The 25,339-nt window shown below is 40.1% G+C and overlaps 1 protein-coding gene across 7 annotated transcripts in view; it reads left to right on the top strand.

Moving 5' to 3' along the window:
- Klhl32 (kelch like family member 32) overlaps positions 1–25,339 on the top strand; it is a 164,778-nt gene that overhangs the window by 52,565 nt on the left and 86,874 nt on the right. For 5 of the 7 annotated variants that reach the window (XM_028780692.1, XM_028780723.1, XM_028780700.1 and 2 more), the window contains one exon: positions 24,434–24,532. The exons of the other annotated variants lie outside the window; for them this stretch is intronic. In XM_028780692.1, coding sequence (XP_028636525.1) covers positions 24,434–24,532 — 99 coding nt within the window. The remainder of the gene's footprint in view (positions 1–24,433; positions 24,533–25,339) is intronic. 7 annotated transcript variants of the gene reach the window in all.

Genomic DNA, 25,339 nt, shown 5'->3' with positions numbered 1-25,339 from the left:
GGCTTTCTCAGCTAACTCAGGGCCTGCTGAGTAGTGGCTCCACCCACAATGGGCTGATGCCCTCCCCCATCAATCACTAATTTAGAAAATGCCTTGTCTACAGCCTGATCTTATAAAGTTATTTTTTTATTATAGTTTTCTCCTTTTAGATGACAGTACTTGTGTTAAGCCAGCATTAAATCAGTGAGCACAATTGGTCTCTTGTCAACTTGACATGCACTATTCAACTATAACCTTTCACTTTTAGTTTATTCCTAAGATCTCATATTGATAAATATCACAGTATAAAACATTACAAACTTAAAAGCCCTACAGTATTTATAAATTCAAACACTTTAAAAATTCAATATCTTTAAGATATCCAGTCTCTTTTAAAAGGCAAAGTCTCTCTAAAATCCAGTTTCTAAATCTCCAAAATCTTTTTAGTAGTTCCAAGACTTTCAACGATGGCATTTTGTAAAAGCAATAATAAATATTTTATTACCCCAAGAGAATAGAGCCAGGGCACAGTCACAATCTGAACAAAGCAAAACAAAAATCCAACAGTATAAATCTCAGTGTCAAACTTCTAGGATTCTGTTTTCTGGGTTCCTTCAAAGGGATTGCCACAGCATATATAGCTTGTCTAGTTGGCTTAGGCCAGCTCCGTTCCATGGCGGCTGTTGTTCTTGGATGTTCCTCCATGGTATTGGTGTCTCCAGTATTCTGGGGTCTCCTGCTGCAACTGGGCTGCACTTTTCACCAATAGCCTCTCCCAGACTCACTTTAGGGATTCCAGTCCTGTCACAGAGTGACATGTCACATCATCTTTCCATGATTGCTTTATGCCTTAAAAGCCAGTACACCTGAGTGACTCTTAGAATAGCAAGTTATTCAGCATGAGCTATAGCCTTGGCTGCCTCTAGAACACAGCTTCTATGAAGAAACATTTCCCAAAAGACTACACTTCAAAGATACTGGTCTCTTCATAATCACAGTGGATTCTTCAGCCCCAGCAGACCAGCTTCCATTGCTCTTGCAAAGGTTTTACTTTAATGATTCTGGTCTCTTGTCAGTTACAACTGATTCTTCAGGTGCAGCTGACTAGATAAGGGCACCACCTCAGTTGTAGTTAATACTCCTGCATATTTAAAATGGCAGTACTGTGAGATGACCAGCAAGGATAATGGCAGGTATGAAGTGGAGCCTGCCTCTTGCGTGTGCTGTGGGTACAGAGCCAGAGTAGGGCTCTTTGGAGCTCAGAAGATACTGAGTGAGTTCACGATCTTGGACACTGGGGTACACTATTTGTGTTTGGTTTTGCTTTGATCTGATTGTTACTGTGCTCTGGTATTTTTCTTTTGGAAGCAAGTGTGTAAGTGATTTTTTTAGTTTACAGTTTCCCATAACTGAGACACTTTGGAGTGTTAAAGAGATAGGTATGTTGAGAGACTGAAATTTTAAAGTGGGACTGATAAAGTTATACTCTGTTTGTACCGTGATACTAAGATGAGCTCTTAGAGAGAAACAAGAAAGGAAAAGGTCTTAGATTAACAGTGATGAGTATTTGTATCAAGTTGACAAGGGATCAATTGTACTGATTTATTTTTGTCAACTTGACACAAACTAAAGTCATTTGGGAATAAAGAATCTTAATTGACAAACACCTCCCTCGGATTGTTCTTTTGGGACATTTTCTTCATTAATAACTGATGTGGGAAGGCTTTGTGTACTAGGATGGTGCTACCTCGGAGCAGGTGGTTCAGGGTGGTATAAAACGCAGGCTGAGCAAAACATGGAGAGCAAGAAAACCAGTAAGCAGCATTTCTTCAGAGTTTGTGCTTCAGTTCCTACCTCCAGCTTCCTTTCCTGAGACTTGGATTCCCTCAATGATGGACTGTAAACTGTAAGATAAAATAAACCTTTTTTTCCCCAAGTTGCTTTTGGTCATGCTGTTTGTCACAGTAATAGAAAACATATTTGTAGCAAATATAGTGACTTTTTTTTTAAAGGAAATAATACAAGGCCTCAAGCCTAACACGGTCTTGTATTTATTCTTTCTGGAGACCAAAGGCCAACTCTGGAGAACAGTCACAGAGAGATACTGCAGCTTGGGCAGACAGCATCAACTTGGCTGTTCAGATAGTGTCCTAACAGGGCAGGAAGGAACATCTGTCTCAAGGAACACTGTGAAGAAGTGAGGGTACAGTGCTGGGTGCTTTATGGGTTCTCTATATCCTTATTTGTAAAACAGCCTTGTGGAATGTGGTGACCTCTCTTGAAAGGCAGCAAAATCTGCTAGGCATAAGCCTTGGATTTCAGGTGGAGGCAGGAGAATCTCTGGAGTTCTAGGATAGCTTGGTTAACTCCAGGATAGCAGGAGAGCCTGTCTCAGAAAACCAAAGCAAACCAAACCAAGATCAAGGAGGTGCAATGGACTGACTAAAATCATTCACCTGGGTATTTTCAACTAGTTGTTGAAATCTCTTCCTAATTCCAGATCTGTTTTATTTTTTTGAATGCCATCAAGAAAGAGACGTGTCATGTTTGTTAGCATCTTGTTGAAAGAGGCACAGAAGTACTTGGAGAGGTTTGAAAACTACTCCATTTTGGGGGATGGGGGTAGGGCATTGGGATGCCTCCTATGCCAGTAAGGTTTGAGTTTTTATTCTTGTTCCCTCTATGCCATTGTTCTGCTACAAACTGGAAGATGAGGTAGCATTTCTTATAGCATCCAAGAAACTTTGGCTTCTTAAACATCAAAATGACTGTGTAGTCAGGTGTGGTGGCACACACCTTTAATCTCCATACCCCAAAGGCAGAGACAGGTGAATATCTGTGAATCTAAGGTTAGCCTGATCTACATCTCGAATTCCAGGCCACTTACAGACTCTCATAGTGAGTCCTGGTGTCAAAAAATGACTTTGTAATACATTTGTCTTGAGACTGGGATACAGATGATGGCAAACCAATGCATTATAGTATGTCCAAGAAATGTGCAAAGATGACTTCTCATGCTATGGAGTTGAAATTAGAGTCAAGCATAGAAGAATCTGGCATGTGGTACTATCAATGAAAGCATGACTTTTCAGTTTCTTCATTGGGACTGTTCATTATGGACTTTCAGTGATGGTTTTTAACCATTATATGTATATAGATCATATGTACACTATATGTAAATATATAGTATATATCATATGCAAAGTGTGTACACATATATGTACTTTATAGCTGTGTAGGAACACACACATGCACACACACACACATACATACACACACACACACACACACACACACACACACACACACTATGTGCTGATAGTCTATCATAAGTTTAGCCGGTTGTAGTAAGCATAGTATAAAATGAAGGTATTTTAAGTGTCTGACAATTGCTGCTGTCTTGGAGAGAAGTTTGGAGTACAGTGTGGGAGTGATGAATGAATACTGCTAAGTGCAACAGTGTGTGTGTGTTCCTCCTACACACAGTTCTGAATACAGTCTTATCAAAATCATCCTACAGATTTCATCCAGGAAGTGTTGGAGAAAAGTCAAAATTCCCCCAATGCTAATAGTTCTCTGAACATGTACGCACTCTTCCTATGTCTTCACAAACGCATAGCTCACACACATACACTTAGTCTTTGCACACATTGGCAAAGTGTTTCTCCTTTGTCTTCACGCTGCTCATAAATTGCTTAAGCAAGGCTCAGGATGCATTGTGGTCCTTGTGGTGTCCTTGCACAGCCACAAACAGCTGCTGAGACTGCAGCAGAGAAGAGCCATGGGGCAGAGGTAACAGGCCTTGTTCTGGAAACTGTCACAGGAACGATCTACCTTAGAAGGAGGAAGAATGATCCCAAGAAAGCCCTGGCTTTTACTTCTCCTGGGGTGCAAGAAGATAGTTCCTGTTTGTTGGCCTCCTCCCTCTTATTTCCTTGTATTGCAGACCAGTCCGGGATAGAAGAGACATGAGAAAGACAAAAACCTCCATCTAGACTGAGAAGAAGGTGTAACACAGACTAGTTTATCAAGGAAAGAATGCTGAGAAGTAAGACAGCTAACACAGTTGCTCTAGAATAACCTCTAGGAACTGAGTCACTTAGTGCCAACGTGTAAGCAAGTGGAATTCAGGGCCATAGGATACCTGTTGAGCATTCTGGCTGTGATGTCAATGGGGTGTGGCAAGTGATGTCATAGATACGCTGTGTGCAGGGTGATTGGTTCTATTTTCATTCCTAGAGAGCTCTTTTTCCTGCTGCATCACCTGTAATCTGAGAGAGGAGCTCCAAAAGCCCAAAGTGAAAGGAGAAACAATGTATCAAACAATAGTGACACCTGGAGTCTTCTTTAAACCAGTCCATGTCCAAATATTGCTAACTTTGTCAGCTATGAGCCAGTCATATAATCATCTGAAGAAGAAAAGTAGTATTGGTATCACCTTGTTCTCTTCAGTGGCTGCGAACTTTGGCCCTGGCATTGTGAATTCGGGAAAGAATGTGTCTTTAGAGATACACATCCTAATTGCCTTTCTCTGATCCAGAGAATGTTAAATACCATATGCAGTAGGAAATATTTTTTAACTCTTCCTATTTGTAATCCTTTTAGAAATAATTTTAAAAAATGTGATATTCTCACAAATGAAGAATAGTTATATATATATATACATATATATATATGTATATATATATATATATATATATGCATGTGTGTGTGTGTATGTGTGTATGTGTGTGTATCAGCGATCATATAATACTGTTTACACAAGCGAGAGTTGAAAAATCAAAGGAAATTCTCCCTTAGATTTATGTTCCCACATATTTAGGGATTTTTTTCCCCTGATTTTTACTTAGGGTCTTTTTTAATAAGTTCACATGAGTGTGTGTGTGTGTGTGCGCGCGCGCGCGCGTGTGTGTGTGTGTGTGTAACCTTTTCAAACATTTGCAAGATATTGATGACAGTTCCTGCCCTGTAGTCACTTCTAAATACCACCATAGACGGCATACTGAACAGGAAGCCAACTGGGATGTATATGCAGCACTTTATTTTGACTGAAACTGTATTTATTCTCCACAACAGAATACTTTTCTCTAGAGGCTTGAGCATCCACCCAGGCAGCAAAGTGACAGCAATCTTAATTGGAACTGCCTTCCCATGGATGATTCCTTCAGGGGTAAATGTGTCACTTTGTATGGAAAAAGTCTCCATCAGATTTATTTATGAGCCTCCACTGCCTGTAGCACATAAAACAACTCTAGAGGAAAATTTGCCAAAGAGCGCCTGTTGGGATCAGCATTAAGATTATTCAATAGTTGTTTTAGTATTTTAATTTCAAGATCCTGTATTCATCTGACAATACCTGTAGAAGCCTGCAGGGTGGAAGACCCTTGGAGTCTTTTCAGCTGTGTCTCTGGATTTGCAGGGTACAGCCTGAAATCCACATTCTAAGGGACAATATTTTTAATTTCGAAAAAAAAAAGTAATTTTCTCCTCACCTAATTCTTGTCAAGTGTTTCTCCACATAATTGAATTTTTCTACATGGAGACTTGAGAAGCGTGCCATAGAAAGAAATTCTGAGTTCTATCAGTCACTTCATCTTTCTTGACTCTTTTAAAAATAGATGTTATTTGCTTCCGGGAAGATGTTTCCCTTTTATTATTGAAGGAAGAAGTGGAATAGTAAACTTCCTGAGCTTGAGTGAAGTCCTTGCACATTCAGTCATGTTTCATAGACTCTGTCTGCTCCGTACAAAAGCCTCTACAGTGGCTTTAGATGCTCGCTGCCAATGGGATTTTTGTTGTTTCCCAATGTCAAGTAAAGTAGTAGACCTTGGCTTTTTTGCTGTTCAGAAATAATAAAAATAAGTTAAAGGCCTGATCTCATGCATGCATATGTATGTGCTTGTGGGTGTGCATGTGCCTGTGTGTACATGTACCCAATGTCTGCCTGTTCCTCATGGAGAGGAGCTGATACAGAGGAAATGGCATTACACAGAAGAGCTGTAGAAGGAGTTTCTGTTTCATAACCATCATCTCCCTTACTGAATCCCTGTGTGTGTTCTTGTCAGAACATCCTTTCTCTCTCTTAAAAAGAATGGAAGAGAGAGAGAGAGAGAGAGAGAGAGAGAGAGAGAGAGAGAGAGAGAGGGAGAGAAAAAAAGGAAAAGGGGGAGGAGAAGGAGAAGGAAAAAAAGAAAAGAAAAATGAAAAGAAAAGGAAGAAAGGAAAGGAGGAAAGGAAAATTGTGTGGCCAATTACTCCCAACCATGGAGCCTGCCCTGATGTAATTGATATATCCAGTGTCACTTCATTGAAGAATACTGATTCTCCTCCCTGCAGCTATCAATTTTCATTATCTTTTTTGGCAGTGGTGGGGCTTCATGTGTCTACTTCCCAGCTCCATGATGAGATTTTGTCTAGGCTAAGATTATATAGACACTGTGTGCGCTGTCACAACATGTGTTAGTCCGTGTGTGATTTTGTGCTTCAGCCCTATTGCACCTTTAGATGCTGTTTCTCAAAGTCATCCACTACTTCTGGCTCTTACAATCTTTTGACACCTCTTCTGTATCAATTCCTGAGACTTGACAGGAAGGTTGTAACATTTAGTGCTGAACATTTCAAAGTTTCTTATTTTCTGCATGCTATCCGATAGTTTCCTATGTTCATTCTCCGATGGAGTTGAGCAGTGCATTGATCTATGAGTATAGAAATGTGTCACCAGGAGTCACTTAATTGCTCTGTTTATTTGGCAGAATTATAGTAGTAGATTTCCCCTAAGGCTACGACCTGAGTCTCAGGTTCTTCCTCTCATTAACAGTATCAAGTATGTGTTCCATCCTATAGAATGGGCCTTAAATTCCCTTCAAAAGGCTTCTGGTCACTTCCATACCATTTGTGCCACTAATTATACAAGTGGGTATATCTAACAGTTGGGTAGTTTTCTTTGTAGTTCAAAGGATCTCTAGTGGGGTAAGACTGATAATTACTTTTCTTATGTAGTAGCATATATAGCACCTTCCAGCACTATGAATTTTAGCGAGAAAAGGGTGAGGTTTCCTATTGAGTCATATAAAGAGATGAAGGGTGAATACTGACTTGGGCGTGGGCCCTATCCGAAATGTTCTACATCATATCTACAGAGCACTGTATGTGGAGTTTGTTGTGAAGAATCCTCTGTGCCTGCTGGAACAAACTGTACAAAGTGAGTTCTTTCAGTCCCGGCTAGACTCCTTTGTCCGATCTTTGCCCTCCTTCTCTACCCGAGCTGGCTGAAACATCTACCTCAGCCCTCAGAAGAACCTGGGACTGCCTGGGCCCATCTCACTTGTTGCAATGTGAGCCCTTCCACCTACCTGTCGCCAGGAGCTTCAGCCTGAAGGCCTACCACCACTGCCTTGGCCAGTTTTATCCCCTGCTTGTCTCTGTGAGAAACACAGAATAAACTTCTTGTTACCCTAAAAAGAGAAGAGGGAAGGAAGGGAGGGAAGAAGGAAGGGAGAGAGGGGAAGGGAAACTAGAAACTAGAACAGGGGGATTAAATGGAGTGAGGGAGCAGAAGACAAAGCAGATTGAGATGACATAGGGATAGGGTAATTTAAATTTAAACACCATCTTAGAGTCATTCAAATAAAACAGGATTTACCTCCACCCCTGAATTTGATTTAGATGTTTATAATAACAACAACACACAGAAGGCCAGGTTGTTGAAAAGTTTACAGTTCATGGGACTTACTGAAGGAGGCACAAAAGTGACTTGGGAGAGCGTTGTCTTTTGTTTGAGGGAAGACATAGACTGAGCTGAGGGCGCTTTGTATAGACAGAGACCTGTGAACTTTAGAAGGACTTCAAAGCTTTCTTTTACTTTTGCCCTGATGTGAGGACACAAGGAAGAAGGGTGTGCAGGGCTCAGAATCTTCCAGCAGTTAAATATCAGCAATCCCTTGAGCAATAAAATCATGGTCTAGGCACAGATATTGAGAAACTGTTAAACTCAAGTCATTTAATGAAAATAAAATGGGACTGAATATGTCCAAGGCATCTGTAGTCCTTCTCAGCCTCAGTCTGCTTCGAGAGCCCATTGGAAGCCAAAGTGCTTGTGCTCTGATGCTGAACATACCCACTACTGGAAGTGAGAGGCTCCCAGTATCTGAGACCATATTTCATGAGCAGTATGGGTGTGGCCCACAGTGTTTCTAACCCTCCTTCATTCCATGATCTGGGTTTGTCGCATTTCTTCTCTTGACTGTGTTTGCAGCTCTCCATAGCTCCTGTCCCAACTCTCAGCACAGGGAACCAGAGTGTAAGTATTCCTCTTGCTCTTCTTGATGGCTTATTGTCAGTAGTAGGAGAGGAAACAACCATTGTTTTTATTGATGACATCATCATGCATAGAAATATTTTGGCATCTAGCAACTCATAAAAGTAGATAAACCTGCCTACTTGGGATGGACTTGTACTTGAGGACACTTACTCCCCTTGACTGTTTCATCAGGACATTCCATTGTCTCCTGTGTCTTCAGTACACATCTATACCACAGTGGGTAGATAGTGTACCACATTTCTAAACAATGATATTTCTTGGTTATTGGAATTTCTGAGTTGTGGCTGTACTCAGGATCTTTGCTGAAATTACTTGAGTAGAGGGTTAGCTATTCATTTCATGACTCATCTTGGCAATGCCTTTGTTTTCGCTAAGAGATGTCAGTTTATTAAAGTACCTGAACTTTTCTTTGTTCAGGAAGAAAAGATGAGTACCATCTAGCCTGTGGCAGTATAACTGTTTTGACATGCTCATGAAGAGAAAAATATAAATAGGAAGGTTTCTTAAGAGAGAATGTGGTCTTTTTATCTAGATTTTCAATTCCTAGCCTCCTCTGTCAGGATTTAATATGAAAATGTCTTTACTATCTTGAAATGAAATTCATTATTGTTTGTTTTGTTTTTTCTCCTCTAATTTATTCATTATATCCATATGTTCCCCCTCACACAGTTTCTACCTCTATTCCCCCATCCCCTTCTCCACCCAGAGGATGAAGACCACCCTGGGTATTCCTGAACCCAGCTGCATCAAGTCTCTGCAGGGATAGGTGCATCCTCTGAATGAAGCCAGACAAGGTGTCTAGTTAGGGAAACAGGGTCCACAGACAGGCAACAGTTTTAGGGCTAGCCCCCCGATTCAGTTGTTTGAGACCCACATGAAGACCAAGCTGTACATCTGCCACATATGTGTGGGGCCTTAGGTATGCTCTTTGGCTTGTGGTTAGTCTCTGAGAGTCCCCCAAGAGTCCAGGTAAGTTGGCTCTGTTGGTCTTCTGATGGAGTTCCTATCCTGTTTGGGTTCCTCAATCTTTCCCTCAACTCTTCGATAAGACTTCCTAGCTCCATCCAATGTTTGGCTGTGGGCATCTATATCCATTTTAGTCAGCTGCTGAGAGTCAGCTGCCTCTCAGAAGACAGTTATGCTATGTTCCTGTCTACCAGCATTACAGAGCATCATAAATAGTTTCAGGGATTGGTGCATGCCTATGGGATGGGTCTCAAGTAGGGCCAGTTACTGGTTGGCCAATTCCTCAATCTCTGCTCTATTTTTGTCCTTGAATTTCTTATAGTTAGACATTTTGGTTAAAAGTTTTGTGGGTAGGTTGGTCTCCTTATCACTCCACTGGGGCTCAGTTCTGCCTGGCTATAGGATGTTACTACTTTTTAACAGACTTATATAAGTTACTCTAAGTCCCAATACAGTGACATGACACATGTAAAGGGTGAATACAAGGAAATAATTTTATATTTAAAATCATGTCAATATATACATAATGGGGCTAATTATTCTTAGAGATGTGGAAATACTCACTTGTCTACATGTATAGGTAACTTGCCATGACTGGGACAGCTTACTTAATCATGAATTTTTTACTCACAACATACATACCCTGGAGCATATTCTTGGCACTGTTATAACATAGTGAGTAATTCCAAGAAAAATACATTAAGGGACTTCTGCTCATCTTTTACCATCATAGCACTGGAAAACTGAATGACTTATCACAAAGAAAAAGAGTAAAAATGTGGTTACATGTTAGACAAGAGTTAAGTGTTGAATTTTCATCTTTAAAAATAAAAACCTTACATGTGCATTACTGCAGGACAACTAGGCTTACAGCTGTAGGGGCATTCTTGATGACTGCCCTTTACATTACCTGACATCTGGCCTCCTTTTTGGATGACTGGAGATGTCTATGTGAGTTTCCCACTTGTCCCCTAGAGAGGGACACTGACTCCTTTAAGAAATACTGGTTGTATTTTGGATTTTATACTGAGATCAACCATAAAATCAGAAAGCAATGCTTGGGTTTTAAACAGTATTTTATTTAAAGTATTACCAAGAAAAATATTCCAGACCTTAATATCTGTAGGAAAATGTGCAGTAGATCTCTGGGTCTATCGGAATTAGAATTGTTTTTAGTGTTTTCACCATTTAAGGGTACATCATTGTATTTCTGCTTTTGTGTGTGTATGTGGATGTGTGGTGGATGTATGTGCACCTGAACATGTACAGTATCTTCCCCTACCATTGTGCATAAAAATTTGTTTTTTTAAGCAGTCTCCCCGTGAACATGGAGCTCACCAATTACCTAGACTTTTTCTCCAGCAAGCTCCCTATTCTTTTGAAGGATGGGGAAGGTTCTGCCCCAGTTGCTGTGGTTATATGTATATGACCACACCATCCTATACACAGATGCTTGGGATCTAAGCTCAGGACGTGAGGTTCCTACAAAAAGCACGTTACCTACTCACTGTTCCATCTCCTCAGTCCTCTTGTTATTTTTGAGACCCACTTGTAATAGTACGAACATAGAGATTGCATGTGAAACATGGAGATTGTGTGTGGTGGATTATTTATTTATTTTTCTTTCTTTTTTCTTTTTTTTAATACATTTTAAAAATTTATTTTCTTTATGTTCATTGATGTCTTTCCTGTACATTTGTCTGTGTGAGGATGTTAGATTCCCTGGAACTAGTTACAGATAGTTGTGAGCTTCCATCTGGCTGCGGGAAATTGAACCTGGGTCCTCTGAAAGAGTAGCCAGTGCTATTAACCACTGAACCATCTCTCCAGCCCCGCCCTCCGGATTCTGACTCCTTTTTTTGTGGCTTTTTTAAAAAATACTTTATTTATTTATTTTTCAAATCGTAATCCATTCACACAGGGGTTATAAACACAGAAAGGAAGGACGTGGGGAAGGGAATGACACTGGAGTGTGGGTGTTCAGGGGGAATACAGATATCTTTCAGAACAGGGTATCGGCTGGGTGAAGGTTCAGGAGACAGGTCACTATGACTCTGCCTATGATTCACTTGTCCTTATCTAAGTTGGTATTGTCTGCCAAGGCTACCTATTTACAAGGTCTGTGACTACTCAGGCTGGTAAATTTCCACAAAAGCTGCCTGTTTACAATAGCTTATAGCTATCTATTTCAATGTTTTTCCACAGAGACCCAATACTTGGTGTTAGTATACAAGTATGACAGGCCTATTGCTGATTTTAGGCCTACGGCTGATTTTAGGCCTTCAGTGTGTAAGCAGGGCTGCCCCTGACATCTCCTCCCTTCTCTAAGTATAGAAGGGCTGTGGTGATTCTAATCCTGCAAAGGTGGGGGTAGAGGCCTCACCTCCAGTAATTGAAGAGGACCTTGTAATGGCTCTGGTCCCCCTGTCGTTGTCCCATGATGCATGAGGGCCATACCTGTCCCAATGTCTTTTTCCTGGAGAGGGGATACTTTTGACAGGTGGATTATTTATTACATTATTTTTAGCATTATTTATTTATATTCTTCTCTGACCTCATATTGCTTTCAATTTCCTGTTTTCTCTGACTTTTATGTTCTTGATATTTAAATAGTTGTATAAACTGGATTAGGGTTGTGCCTGCCTGTAATATCAGCTCTCCAGGGGTGAGGCAGGAAGATCACATCTTCAAGATCAGTTCATTTGAGGGTAGCCTGAGCTTCATAGTGATCACCTGCCTTAAAATACAATTGAACAAATAGAAGCAAACAGAACATTTATGCTGTAGTTTACTTCACTGTCTTTCTTGGAATTAGTCAAATATGCTTATCTGCAAGTGCTGGGCACTAATGATGCTTTCCTGCCATTCCATTCTTTTCATTTTGATTATTTCTAAGTGGACTCAGAGATATGAGATGACTTGACCCAGAGGAAGAGCATAGCTCTGAGAACTGCCTCCTCAGAATTTTGTCAAGGAAGGCTATTGTTAGATAATGAGTTTTGAAACTTTTCCCTAAAAATGGAGTCCATGAGCCCTCTGCTGGAGACATTTAATATTTGTACAAGGTAGTCAGTATATGTGTTTTGTAATTCTAATGTTTTTAGACAACATGATAGCAATATATGTTTATTCTGGTAAAGTATAATGCATAGGCACCTAGCTATTTTTCCCAACACTGGAGATTGAGCCCAGGACTTTGCATATGCTAGTAAAATGCTTTTCCGCTGAGCTGTATCCACAGCCCTCAAATAGAGCTTGTCAAAAGATTTATTTTTGCAAGTATTCCATTTGAGCAGAATATCATTAAGAACATTCAAATGAAGAAATTAATTTGAATGTGTTACATTAATTTCTGAATATTTTATATTCTTTGTATGTCATAAGAACCATCTCTTAATACTTTGCTCTCAAATGAAATTCATTAATTTAGCAAATACTTAATGAAGTCTTACTGTGTGTCGAGGACTTACTGGGAACTAGGGGAACACTGAAGGGAAAATTACACTGAATGCTTTTTAAAGAGATATCACACTGTGATTGACATCGACAGATGGATGTGTGATTGCATTTTTAAAGCAATAGGATAGGAGTGGCATTTTGAAATGTGTGTAACATGGAATATAATAAAAAACCATGGGAGTTCCATGACCCCCAAAATGTACAAATTCAGATGAGAGACTGAGTATGTGAGTTATAATGATTTTTCAGAACACAGTTTAAAACACTAATTTTCATTGTCTGGCGGGGAGAAAAGGTAGTCCTTTTCTCTGTGGTGACTGAATAGGAGCAGCTTCCAAGGAGCCAATGTGTCAGAATTTTTGGCACAACATGAACCAGCCACTGACTTGAGAGAGAAGTAGCCTTGAGTCCCACTTGTAGCACCATATGAGGAGTCCTGCTTGAATCCAGTGGTGAGAATCACCACTGTTGCTGAGGGTCACTATCTCAGATCAGATCCGTGATCTAAATCTAGGGCTGATCCACATCCTTTCCAGGCAATGCTAATCTGTTCTGCCTCACTCCATTTATTGGCACGTTTCTCACTTCTTCTGTCTTTTCAGACTGCCTCCAACTACCTTTCCTACAACATCCATAACGGGGGAAATTCATCTCTTGTGGGGATTAGACAGGGAAGGCTGCATCTGCCTGTCATCATGTCCTTAGACATCCTCGTGTCTGTTCCTATGTTGTGTGTTTCCATCTTTCCCTGTGAAAGATATGCATCCCTGAATGTGGAAGGGCTGTTGGTTCACCCTAGGCTCTCAGTCTTTGGCTCATCCTCCTGCCTGTGATCTTTGCAGCTGTCCTTCCATTCTCCATTTCTTTTTCTCTACTACATTATCCCACAGCACAAAAACACACTGTATTACTCAATCATTAAAAGGCAAACAAAAACTTTTTCATTTGCAAAATGTATCCCACAAATCCAGTTTCCCTCAGTTTTACTCATCTGTTACATATCTCTCCACTCCCCAAGTCTGAAGGCTTCTATCTTTAGCATTCTAGAAAAACTGTTCTTTTTTGAAGCAGAGTTTCTCTGCATAGAAGTTTAAACTGGCTTCAAACTCAGAGATCCATCCGCCTGCTTCTCCATCCAGAGTGCTGGGATTTAAGGCGTGCACCACCATGCCCTCAGCTTGAGAAACTATTCTTAACAGACACAGATATTGGCAAATCCAAGCTAAATGCCATCTCGTATGGCCACTCAGCTCCAGATGCTACAGCCAACCAGTCTCCATGGAAGCCTTTCTCTCCTAGCTTTCAGAACACACTCTTGGCTCATAATCCCAGCCACCCCAGACCCATACGTCATTCTTTTATAGGTCTTTGTTTTCTCCTTCTCTACATGCATGTTGGAGCCCCTCATGCATCAGAATTGGCCTGCATAGGCCAACTAGCTTCCTTGCTAATACCATGCAGACCTTGCTTACTTGCTGCAACATTGTACTATTCAGCCCTCAAACTTCCTCTACAACAAATATCAGCAAATATCTTCTGTAAGAGGGCAGATAATACACAATTTAAGCTTCACAGGCTATGTCATTGCTACTTCAAGCCTCTTGTTGTAACTCACAAATTGCCAGGGACAGATCAAATCTATAAAACTGATCTGTAAATATGTAAAATTTCTGTTGGCACTGAAATTTTAATTTCATATAATTTTCACATGTCACGACATATTCCCCACCAATGTAGGTGCCTTGATTATTTTAAAATATTATAATTATTCTTTAAAAACCAATACCTTCAACAGTGAAATACAGGGGGCATCAATTCAACAAAAATGTACAAGGTCTACATAGTTAAAATTTCAAAACTCTCGTGAAAGAGGTCAAGAAGGTCTCTGTTCAGAGAAAGGGAGACTAGCTATTGTCAAAAAAGAAGCTCTTTATAACTTGATTATAGATTCAATGCATCCAAACCAAATTTTAGAAGGATATTTATAGGTGCTAAACAAACTGATTACAATACTCAGACGAAGTAGCAAAGGACCAAGAATAGCCAAAATAGTATTGAAGGAGAACACGGTTTGACAACTGACAGTTCCCCGATGTCAGTGTGATATGGACCAGAGTCCATCAGGAGATCAATGGGACAGAATGAAGAGCCCAGAAACAGAGCAACACATCAACAAAACTGATGGATCATCAATGGGAGCAGAAATAAAATGTAATAGAAGAAAGAAAATCTCTCTCATTAATGATTCTGGTTCAACTGGACATCCATCTACAGTCAAATCTATGAATGGATCTTCACAAATGTAGAAGACAAGCCTAGAACACTTACAGGACCTGTTCATAATATAGGAGACATTTTTCTGTATGGAACTTTACTGTGACAAAAACATTTTGAGATGATTTTGTTTATTTGTGTGTATGTGTGTGTGTGTGTGCGCGCGCACATGTGTGTGCACTCATGCACACTTATGCGTGCATGTACCAGAGTTAAACATTTTGAGAATTTGATTATGTGTGGTGTGTGTGTATACATGTGCCACAAGTGTACACCTATCAGGGTTGTTACAGTAGTGCTGGACTCAGGATTGTGGAGGAAGCACTCCTAATTAGTGAGCCATCTCTCCAGCCCAAACAAAAGACACAAAAATGTGGTCTTTTATAACCTGTATTTCACTGGCATTAAAAACTTGTGTTCTACAAAAGACAGTATCAAGAGAATAAAAATCCAAGCCAATTTGGATAAAATATTTACAAAAGTATAAAAGAATATCATTTGAAATGTGTGGAGAACTCAAAAGTTCAGTTGTACAAAAAAGAGTACTTGGATTTTTAAAAAGTAGCCACAGGTGTACAAGATGAGTCACCAATGAAAATAGGTGGCAGATAAGCATGTGGGTAGATATTCATATATTTCATTAGGCAGAAGCAAACTAAAACAAGGACTGACAGTTGTCCACCTCTTAACACACTGTGTTCACACAGAGAACCTGACAACACTAAAAGCTAATGAGGGCAGAGAGTTCGAGAAACTCATTCGTGGCTGGTGAGAAGTCAAAATGATAGCATCCCTGAAGAAGAAGAGAAATTTGCAGTTATTAAAGAAATAAAGTACTCTGTCTCTGTCTCTGTCTCTGTCTCTCTCTCTCTCTCTCTCTCTCTCTCTCTCTCTCTCTGTGTCTCTGTTTCTCTGTGTCTCTGTCTCTCTCTCTGTCTCTCTCTGTTTCTCTCTGTCTCTCTGTCTCTCTCTCTGTCTCTCCCTCTCTCTCTGAGGAAAAAAAAATATATATAGTTTATATCTAAAGAAAAACCTGAACACAAATATCTAGATGCTTTACTTGCATTCACACAACACGGAAACAACCAAACTACATTTCTATAGTAAATGGATGAATACCTTAACTGTGGATAGAATATGGATAATTTAGTGCTGGAAGAAATGAGCTACTAAACTTTGAAAAGTCTTGCAGGGATGCAGATGCACATTGCCAAATGGAGGAAGTCAGTTTAAAAAGGCTACATACCATGGGATTCTAATTCCATGACATTTTAAAAACTGTCAAACCATAAAGAGAATAGAAAGAACAGTGGCTTCCAGGAGTTAGGATGGGGAAGGTGACAGTGAAATAGCCAAGTTCAGAGAATATTTAGGATGGTGAAACTATTATATATGGTCTTACAATGTCAAATACATTTGTCAAAACCTATAGAGTATAAAACACCCAGAATGAACACTAGGGAAAGCCGTAGGTTTTGGGAGAAAATGATATGTGAATATGGTCTTATCTGTTATGGCAAGTGGACCATTGTGTTGATGTTGATGTGGGAATTTTATATTTTATACATGTGTGGGGACAAGGTATATATGAGAACTCTATTTTTGTTAAATTTTACTATAAGCAAAAATTGCTTCAAAAATAGCCCATTAATTAAAAATTAAAAACAAGAAATATTAATGCTTTGCCTGGAAGCTGTACAAATGCATGTGATTAGAGAGATGTGGTCTTAGAGTTGTACTTTGCCACCTGGATGCATGTGGTTTTGTCTCCTGGTTGTTTATATGGATGACACATTACAGACCTAACATACCTCAAAACTCAACTCTTTACCTTCCTCCAAACCAGCATATTCTGGGTTTTACTCTAGTAAGTAGAGTTACTAGTGGGCTGACAGCTAAACTCTAAGCACCATGGTAACAAGGGTGTATGTTTGGGTAGCAGTGATTGTCTCCACAATGTCGAGAAGGATGCCTAGAATTCTGGGATTAGAAAAGACTTGCTGTTAAATAGGTGGGTTCCCTTGTCTTCAGCTTCCTCATTTTCATATGGTAGTTATATCTACTTGCAAAGGTGAGAAGTGGAAAATGGTACTACAGGAAGGGCAGATGGCATAAATGAAATGGCCACATGATATCTGTAAGATAAAAGATAGTATAGAAACACTCCACGTAAAATTATATTTGCTTTTCATGAAATTAATAATAGAAATATTTTTACCCTATAAATTAGTCGAGTCACTTTTCTAAGCACTTTATCTGGGTACTCCATTTTCCCCCATCCACAACTTTATGAAAATAAGTACTGGTTATATATTTCTTTATGAGATGGTGCTAGGTAGGAAAATGTCAATGGCTTACCTAACTTCTTGGCAAACTCTAAAGATGTGTTTTTATCTTCATCCTTTACAAAGTTTGTGCAAAGACTTTCCCAAATGAGCACAGGATTGTGTGTTGATGCTCCCTTTGCACACTGGGGCTTATTTCACTGACATCTTTAATGAAATTAGACAGCTTCAATCCCCAGCTCCCTCAGCAATGTTCTGTGTGCGTGCTGTCTTTTTCATTAGTCACACCATGGACTTAATAATTGCATTCAGCTTCATCTTCTCTCTCCATTCGGTGCCCAGCAGTGACACTGTTAAGTCACCCCTACACTTGAAAATTGGTGCCAAGGGGGCTGAAGAAATGATTCAGCAGTCAGAGTACTGGCTGCTTGCCAGAGGACTCAGGTTTGGTTTTCAGCTCTCAGATGGGAGAAACAACCATCAGAGAATGATGCCCCCTTCTGGTCTCTGCAGCACTGCATGCACATGGTCAACAGACATACTTGTAGGCAAAGCACCTGTACACTTAAAAGGAAAGCATCCCTTAAAATAAAGAGAAGCATCATCAACCCTATTCATTCTTTAAAAGATCTTCCAACTTCACATGCCAGTAGTTAAAGTCAGGGTTTTATCTTTGATTTGCCCTCATATTTTGGAGAATCCACCCCTGTATTATAAAGCTGGCTCTGTTATGGAGAATCTGCCTCCGTGTTATGGGGCTGGCTATATTATGGAGAATCCCAGTTCCATGATAAAGCTATAAGGGATGGAATCTACCATATTCATCGCATTTGAAAGAATACTGGTTATTAAGTAGGTCTTAATAATTAATCCAGCTTTTCTTTTAACCTATAATGACCTTCATGTTTCATTGTACTTTAATTTGCTACAACTGCTTCTTTCCCTTACAGTTAGAAACTATCAAAAATGTATTCTGCTTTTTCAAATAATTAGCCACATTTATAAAGGTGATGTAAGTATGTATAATTTATCTTTACATTCTGTTAAATAATGCATCTTATTAATTTAAACATAATGAAGAAAACCATGTTGGAAATGACTAGCTGACAATACTATTAATCTCAAGGCCTTGAGATGCCAGAATAATTCTAATGAAGAAGGGACCGTAAGAAATGGAGTTTTCTCTATGTTGTAAAAAGACCAAGTCTTTTCATATTCATCTGCAGGGTTTTTCAATTAAACCTGGCATTCCTAGCCAAGAGCTCCTTGAGGACCACATGTCCACTAAACCACACCATCACAACCCTACTGGGCTCTTCTTGCTTTACTTAAAACACTGAGCTCCAATATTTACCCTACTCACTCTTCTGTTTATCCCAACGTACATGTATATTGTCTGTTACTCCTACAGACCTTATGAGGTAGACACTATTGTGAGTACACATAGAGACGCCGAGGAATGCTTGGAACCTCACTTCCATTGTATTTTCTTCTTAAAACTACAGTATGCCTGATAGAGGTCACAAGGAACGGAGAATCATTTTGTTTTAAACAAGGGTGCCACCTTGTGGATAAACAATCTTTAGTAAAATAATATGGAAACCAAAAGTAAGTTTTGTTTTCTATCCCACCCATATGACTTTTCTTATATAGAAATGCTTCATGCAAAAGGCTTCGCGTGTGTTGAGTATCTGACTGGTAAATTTATTTATGCACCCTTTGTTCAGTTTACCTGATGCCTGATAAGTTTAGATTGGGTTAATTTGACAGTCTTCTAGACCATATGAAATGATGAATTTCAAATGTGTCAAGGGGAAATGTCCTCACTTGTTCCGATAAATGATATTAGACCACATCTAGCTTAAGTTGCATTAGTCCTTGTGCTAAGAAGGTGATTGTTTTCATGGATGCACTTGCAAACCTTTAATGTTATCACACTCCTAGCCTGCTCCATTCACAAAGTTGAAAGACAGCAAACTAATATCCTCCTAAACAAGCAATGAGGGCATTCCTTCTGGAACTAAAGTTATAATTTTTTGAAGGTACTGACTCAGTTACACAGACAGAAAGAAGGCCATACTGAAACTTTTCATACGTGTTCAAAGAAGCTAATCCAGGAGGCAAGGTTAGAGGAGAGTAATGAATGATTGAGGGCACCAGAGAATGAGCTAAGGGACGAACAGGAGCCACATGGAGTTCGTGTGCTGGCCTCTGCTCCTACTTGTCAGGTCTAGCTGGCTTTCCCAGCACCTACTACGTGCCCCATGTGATGCCCTCTGCAGAATTGTAACAAGCTCCATTTTCTTCCTCTTTTACAACTTTTTAGTTTCATCTCCTGCCTAAAGATACTGTAAGGCCAGGTTCATGAGCCTTCTCTCAGTTTGGGGGGCATTCCTCATAGATGGTTCAAATCGTTCCTGTACAACCAACTCCACTCAAGTCATTGACCAAATGAGATGAGGCATTCCAGAATCCCTCCTGTCAAGAAGGCAGTTGCCCTTTTACTGCCGAGTTCTCGTGTCAAAACGTTTCAGGAATCTGCTACCTTTTTTCGAACTTACAGATTTAATTCTAGGATTTTGTCACACTACTGGTACAGAAGCACAATCCATGAGGCTTTGTCCTGGTAATGAAACTGGAATGAAGAAGGAAAGAAGAAAGAGCAGACACACCTACAGAAAAGCTGGGATTGGAAGGAACGCAGTTGCTCTGGCAGAGCACACATACTATGCAACAGAAGGCAGGAACTTCAGCACTTTCACCATGGACAGCGCCAGAGGAGGGGTTAGTTAGTCTTGGTAAGACTGTAGGTGAGGAATCAAGTTCTAACCATCTGTCCGGAAGAAGATACAGTCACCAGTTTTTGCACACACTATCAACATACCCACTCAGACTAGAGGAAGGTTTTTCTATCCCTCTGAACCTCAGCCCTGTGGAAAGGATTTGCCAATCCTGTGGGGCTGAAGCACTGGAGTCCCACAGGATTGGAATCCACAAGGCTGTGCCCACATTAACAACACACACTCACTCAGGACCTTATCAACTCTTCCCACACTTATTTGGGGCTTCTTCAGCTTCTACAACTCAGTGTTACCCTACTCAGAGCCATGGAGTAAGTCTTATCTAGTCAGCAAAAATGAGAGAGCGATCTCACCATTTGGGAAGAGGGATCATGGAGCTTCTTTGTTCAAGTGACCTTGCTTACAATCCTTGAGCTTGGCTCGAGTTATAGGATTGTCCTTTACCCCAGCTAGCACTGTCCTGTTCCCCATAGCCAAGTGTTCTACATGGAGGTCAAGTGTGGGTGGATAGTGGAGAAAGGATTACAAATCGTCCATATGACATTCAGCTCCACCTATACCTGCTCTTGATGGCTTCAAACCTTTTTCTTTTTAGAAATCTGCAGGAGCCTCAGTTCTGTCCCAACCAGAATAGCTGAACATCATTGAGAAGTCTACAGCTCAGTTGGCTTCTTCAAGATTTTTTTTTCCTCTGACACAGGATTCCAGGACACTTGGTCTAATATTTCTTGCATTTTCATTATCACTTTGTCTTGTTCATATCTGTATGCTTTAATCTGAGGCAAACTCCTCTAGACTCCTAAGCACTGTGGATATGTCCAGTCACATAAATCAGCCCCTATTTCAACAGTATGCTCTCAGCTTTCAGAGTACTGACCTCCCTTCATATAGGTTGATTTCAAATACCATTCAGTCTGTTACAATTCTGGACTAAACTTTGATGACTATAATGTCTGAAGGAACTGAAGTTGGTTTTGGTTAGTGTTTTATCACAGAAAAAGGGAAACAAATTAGAAAGTTGTGTTCTATAAAGTGAGTGTTTGAGGCCCCCTTTTAAAGAGTTTTATTGGCCAGTTGTTCAAGGAGGTCCCAGATTCACTATACTGTAGGACACAAGGAGTTGAACCTTAGCTTATCCCTGCCCAAGCACAAATTCTTTGTGAAAATACAGCAGAGAAGTCAGTCATAGAATGGCATCGGGGCTCAACTGCAAAGATGCTGCCCAGTAATGCTTACACATGCTGCTTGCTTCTATTAAGTGAAAACCAGTTTTCATGGCAGAGTTCTCTTTGGCAACCTTCTAAAGAACATAGAGACTTTCCTATGCTAAAGTTTCTTTTAGAAAGTCTTATAATGAGAGGAGGAAAGAGAGCCTACAGAACAAAAATAAAAAACAAAGGCAAAAACAATCCCAGTATGGGTTTCCTCTATGAGGATTTCTCACATTGAACCCATTGGACGTATTACACATGCTATGGAATATTCATGTTGTCTCTCTGTGATATCTGTCTTTGTGTTTGGCATTACCACACTTTGGAGGTTATCCTGAATGCCAGTCGTGTGAAATGAACGCAACTGACAGGGTTGAAAGGCTAAAACTACCCTTTCTAATCTGTCTATTCCCTGTTCTCTGCCTCAGGCCATGCCTCTTCTGCAAGTCTGTTCACCATTCTTGCCCCTCTGATGGGAGATGTTCTCATTTCCTCAATGTCAATCAAAGCCTCTTCCTTGAGGATTTGCAGAAATTTAAATTTCTCTTCTTACAAGAAGAGGAGAGAGCTGTAAAAAAAAAAACAGTGTTCAGAATAAGATGAATGTTTGCATGTTTGAGCCCTCTGCTTAATTTTTTCACATGTTTACTTCAATGATCCAGAAATATGTTACATCTCCTTTGTCTCTTTCTCTGTGTCAGGTTAATTAATAAAATAAATTAATAAAATAAAATAAGCATGTACAAACAAATCAGTTACTTGTCCTAAGTTTTAATTAAATAAACATCTCAGTGGAGAGTAACAGGTATGCCTAGGCATTGTTCTTATGTGCTGTGGATGCAGAACAGGACAAACTTCTTTTCTCCTGGAGCTAGTTTCTCATGTGTAGAGAAACAGAAAACAACAAAATAAATGCACAATATGCCAAGAGATTGTAAGTGCTGTGGAAAATTAAGCAAAGATAGGAAATAATATATGTATTTTGGAGTGATATCCCATTTTCCATAGGAAATTTTCCATGGTCAGGAAAAGAAAGTCTCTTGGATAATGTTGTTCTGTACTCTCCAAAAAATGAGTGACAGTTGTACTTTCACTTTTAATAAGTGTATTTGTTAAGTATATAGCAAGCCAAAGTAAAAGAATTAGTAGCAAGTAAGACTGGGTGTGACCTGAACATGTTATATACATGTGTAAAATTATCAAAGAATAATTTTATTTTATTTTTTAAAAGAAGAATGGCTCTGGAGTTTTAGCCTAAAAGTGCTCTGTTTTTTGCTGAGATGGCAGGACCATAAGAGGAGTGGATTGGTGAGTGGTATACAAGATAAAGAGTTTAGTCTGGGGTGTGCTTAGTTTGAGCATCCCTCTAGACAGTTAAGAGGCCATGCTGCAGTGGCAGTAAGTTGCCAGGATCTACCCAGCTTGAGGAATTGACCCAACTGAGGTATCAAGAAAATGAAGAAAAGGCAGTCATGCAAGGCAAAAATGGGATAGGGTGGGCTGTGCTCACTTTGATGGATGGTACCAACTTTGGCAATAGCCCAGAACTTCAGTTTGGGTAGAAGTCTAAAAGAGGATGGAAGGAAACAAGCCGATGTCCCAAGGAAGAATGATTGATTCAGGTAGGAAAGACTGATTTGATTGATAATCTGAATCAAGGAGGCAGGTTTCTTTAGATAGGGGAACCTAAGCTAGAGGTCTTTGGAGGGGAGTAATCTTAGGCTGTAGTCAACCTAGAAGAGGAAGCTGTGGTTGATAGTTATTGCATAACTGATCAATCATTCATAAACACTTGTGTTTGGACCAAAAGAAGGCTGTGCCATGTCTCCGAGCCTTATCTGGGGAAGGCTTTGACTCTGCCATGGATCTGACCCATGCCCTGTCCATGTGCACGGTATACATTCACTCAGAACTTCATCCATTACCCACAGTTGTGTATGAGGATCTGGGGTATGGGAACAGAGACAGATTCGAGTATCATCAGCATATAAATGATTCTACAGTCACAGGATTACAGAGTGAGCCGAGAGAGGAGAGAAAGGTCCAAGGACCGTGTTGTGCTCATTTCCAAAGCACAGAGACTGGGAATGAGAGTGGTTAGAGACAAAAAGGAAAATCAAGAAAGAATATTGACCGAGAGCCAAGATATAGATAGCCCCATTTGGAGAAAGAGTGCACTTTCTTACTGTATTCATGTGGACATGACAGTGAATTGCTAGTGAGTTTGGAGGCATAGATGTCCAGTGGCCAGATTATGAACTACTGGACTGAGGACAGAATGCTAGGACAGGACTAAAGGCCTTGTGGGAGTGAATTTCTTCATCAAGTTTGTGGCCTTTTTCAGTGGGCTTTTTCTTTGACCGTTTCCAGTGAGCTAGTAGCACCTGTCAAATAGTTGGGTTTAACCAGAAAAAAGCAGATAATTGCTATCACCATATGCACGACCTGTTGTCTTTCCTTGTGGTGCTCACTATTTCATGAATGTGATAGCTGCCTTTAAAACAAAGAAGACCAGAGAAACAAAACCTACATGAAGATAACGAAAGGTTGTCATTTTACAGCACTTGTAAGTAGAACAGTACCCACCCCACTCACATAATTCCTACCCCTCTCTCACAGTACCCACCCCTCTCTCACAGTACCCGTCCCTCTCTCGTAGTGCCCACCCCACTCTCATAATACCCTCCCACTCCACGTAGCCAGAGGAAATACAAATGCCCTACCTTAAAACACCTGCTCCCTAAACTGTAATTGAACTGAAGAGTTTGAAATATACTTTGAAAAACTAGAACTGATTTAGTTTGCATTGAATGACTATATTACAGAACGAATGCTAAGAGGCTACTTTGTTTGAAATGTTCATATTTTTCTACAAAAACAAAGGAACTAGGCAGAGCCTGGGATGTAGGAAAACCGTTGGCCCACATACAAACAGAAGAAGTTACATGTTTGAAAGGGGCCTGTCTTATGGATATTAAGATGCAAACATAGGAATCGACTTTCATGGTGACAGTTTTCATTCAAATACCTGTGTAAAATAGCAGCCAAAATACAGTACGGTGTATCTATAAATTAAGCATTACCATGTCAATTTTTCATGTACCTGATCATTTTCTCTTTATTGAAAAACAAAAACAGATTTTGTTGGAGCCAGGAGTGATCCAAGATGTGTTAGCAGCTGGCAGTCATCTACAGTTGTTGGAACTTCTCAATTTGTGTTCCCACTATCTCATCCAGGTATGTGTGCTTACATCTCCTAATTGCCCTGAAGTTGTTTCCCCATCGACTGATAGAAAAACTACACTGTCGTTATGCACATGTATATGCATCCAGTGTGTATGTATGCATGCTTGTGTCTGTGTGTGTGTTTCTACAACCTAGTATGTGCTAGTAGGTTCTTGAGAACACAGATAAGAGTATCCTAGGAAGACAGCTGCAGTTCCTGTGTCTTTTCACGGAGATGTATATGTTGTCCTTCCTCCAGGTGACCTGTCCACTCCAGGTGACCATTGTCCTCAGGCAGCCGACTGACTCAGCATCCATATACAGGGCTCTGCACAGGTTCTCAACTGCCATGTGCAGGCTTCCCCATGGATTCCTGCAGAATTAATACTAGAAAGGTCCCTGGTTTAAAGGAATGCTGGTTGTGGAAATGACCACAGATGCAAGCAAAGTTGAGCATCCATTGAAGACCTAGTGACAGTAGTTATAACCTGGAGTCAAATATAATGAATTATACTGGGAACTTCCAAGATGCTAAAGATGGGAAAATGCATGAGTAAGCTGTGCACCCTTTCCCTGGTTTGCTGCATGGTTGGAAATGGCTCTGGGAGAGATGAAAAGAAAATTCGCGCACACTGTGCTGTTTAGAAATGTTTCACATTCACTCATTCACTCGTCACTGCAAATTTAGACATTATAAAAAAAATCAGAGGTTCACAGTGTACCCAGCTTGCTTGCAGCAGTATGGCTGGTGAGAACTGGACTACTTTTCTACGAGAGAGAGAGAGAGAGAGAGAGAGAGAGAGAGAGAGAGAGAGAGAG

Source organism: Grammomys surdaster, unplaced genomic scaffold, assembly GCF_004785775.1.
Source record: "Grammomys surdaster isolate TR1022 unplaced genomic scaffold, NIH_TR_1.0 97, whole genome shotgun sequence".
Classification (NCBI taxonomy): Eukaryota; Metazoa; Chordata; class Mammalia; order Rodentia; family Muridae; genus Grammomys; species Grammomys surdaster.
The sequence above is the reverse complement of the archived record's forward strand: the minus strand, read 5'-3'. Positions and strand labels throughout refer to the sequence as shown.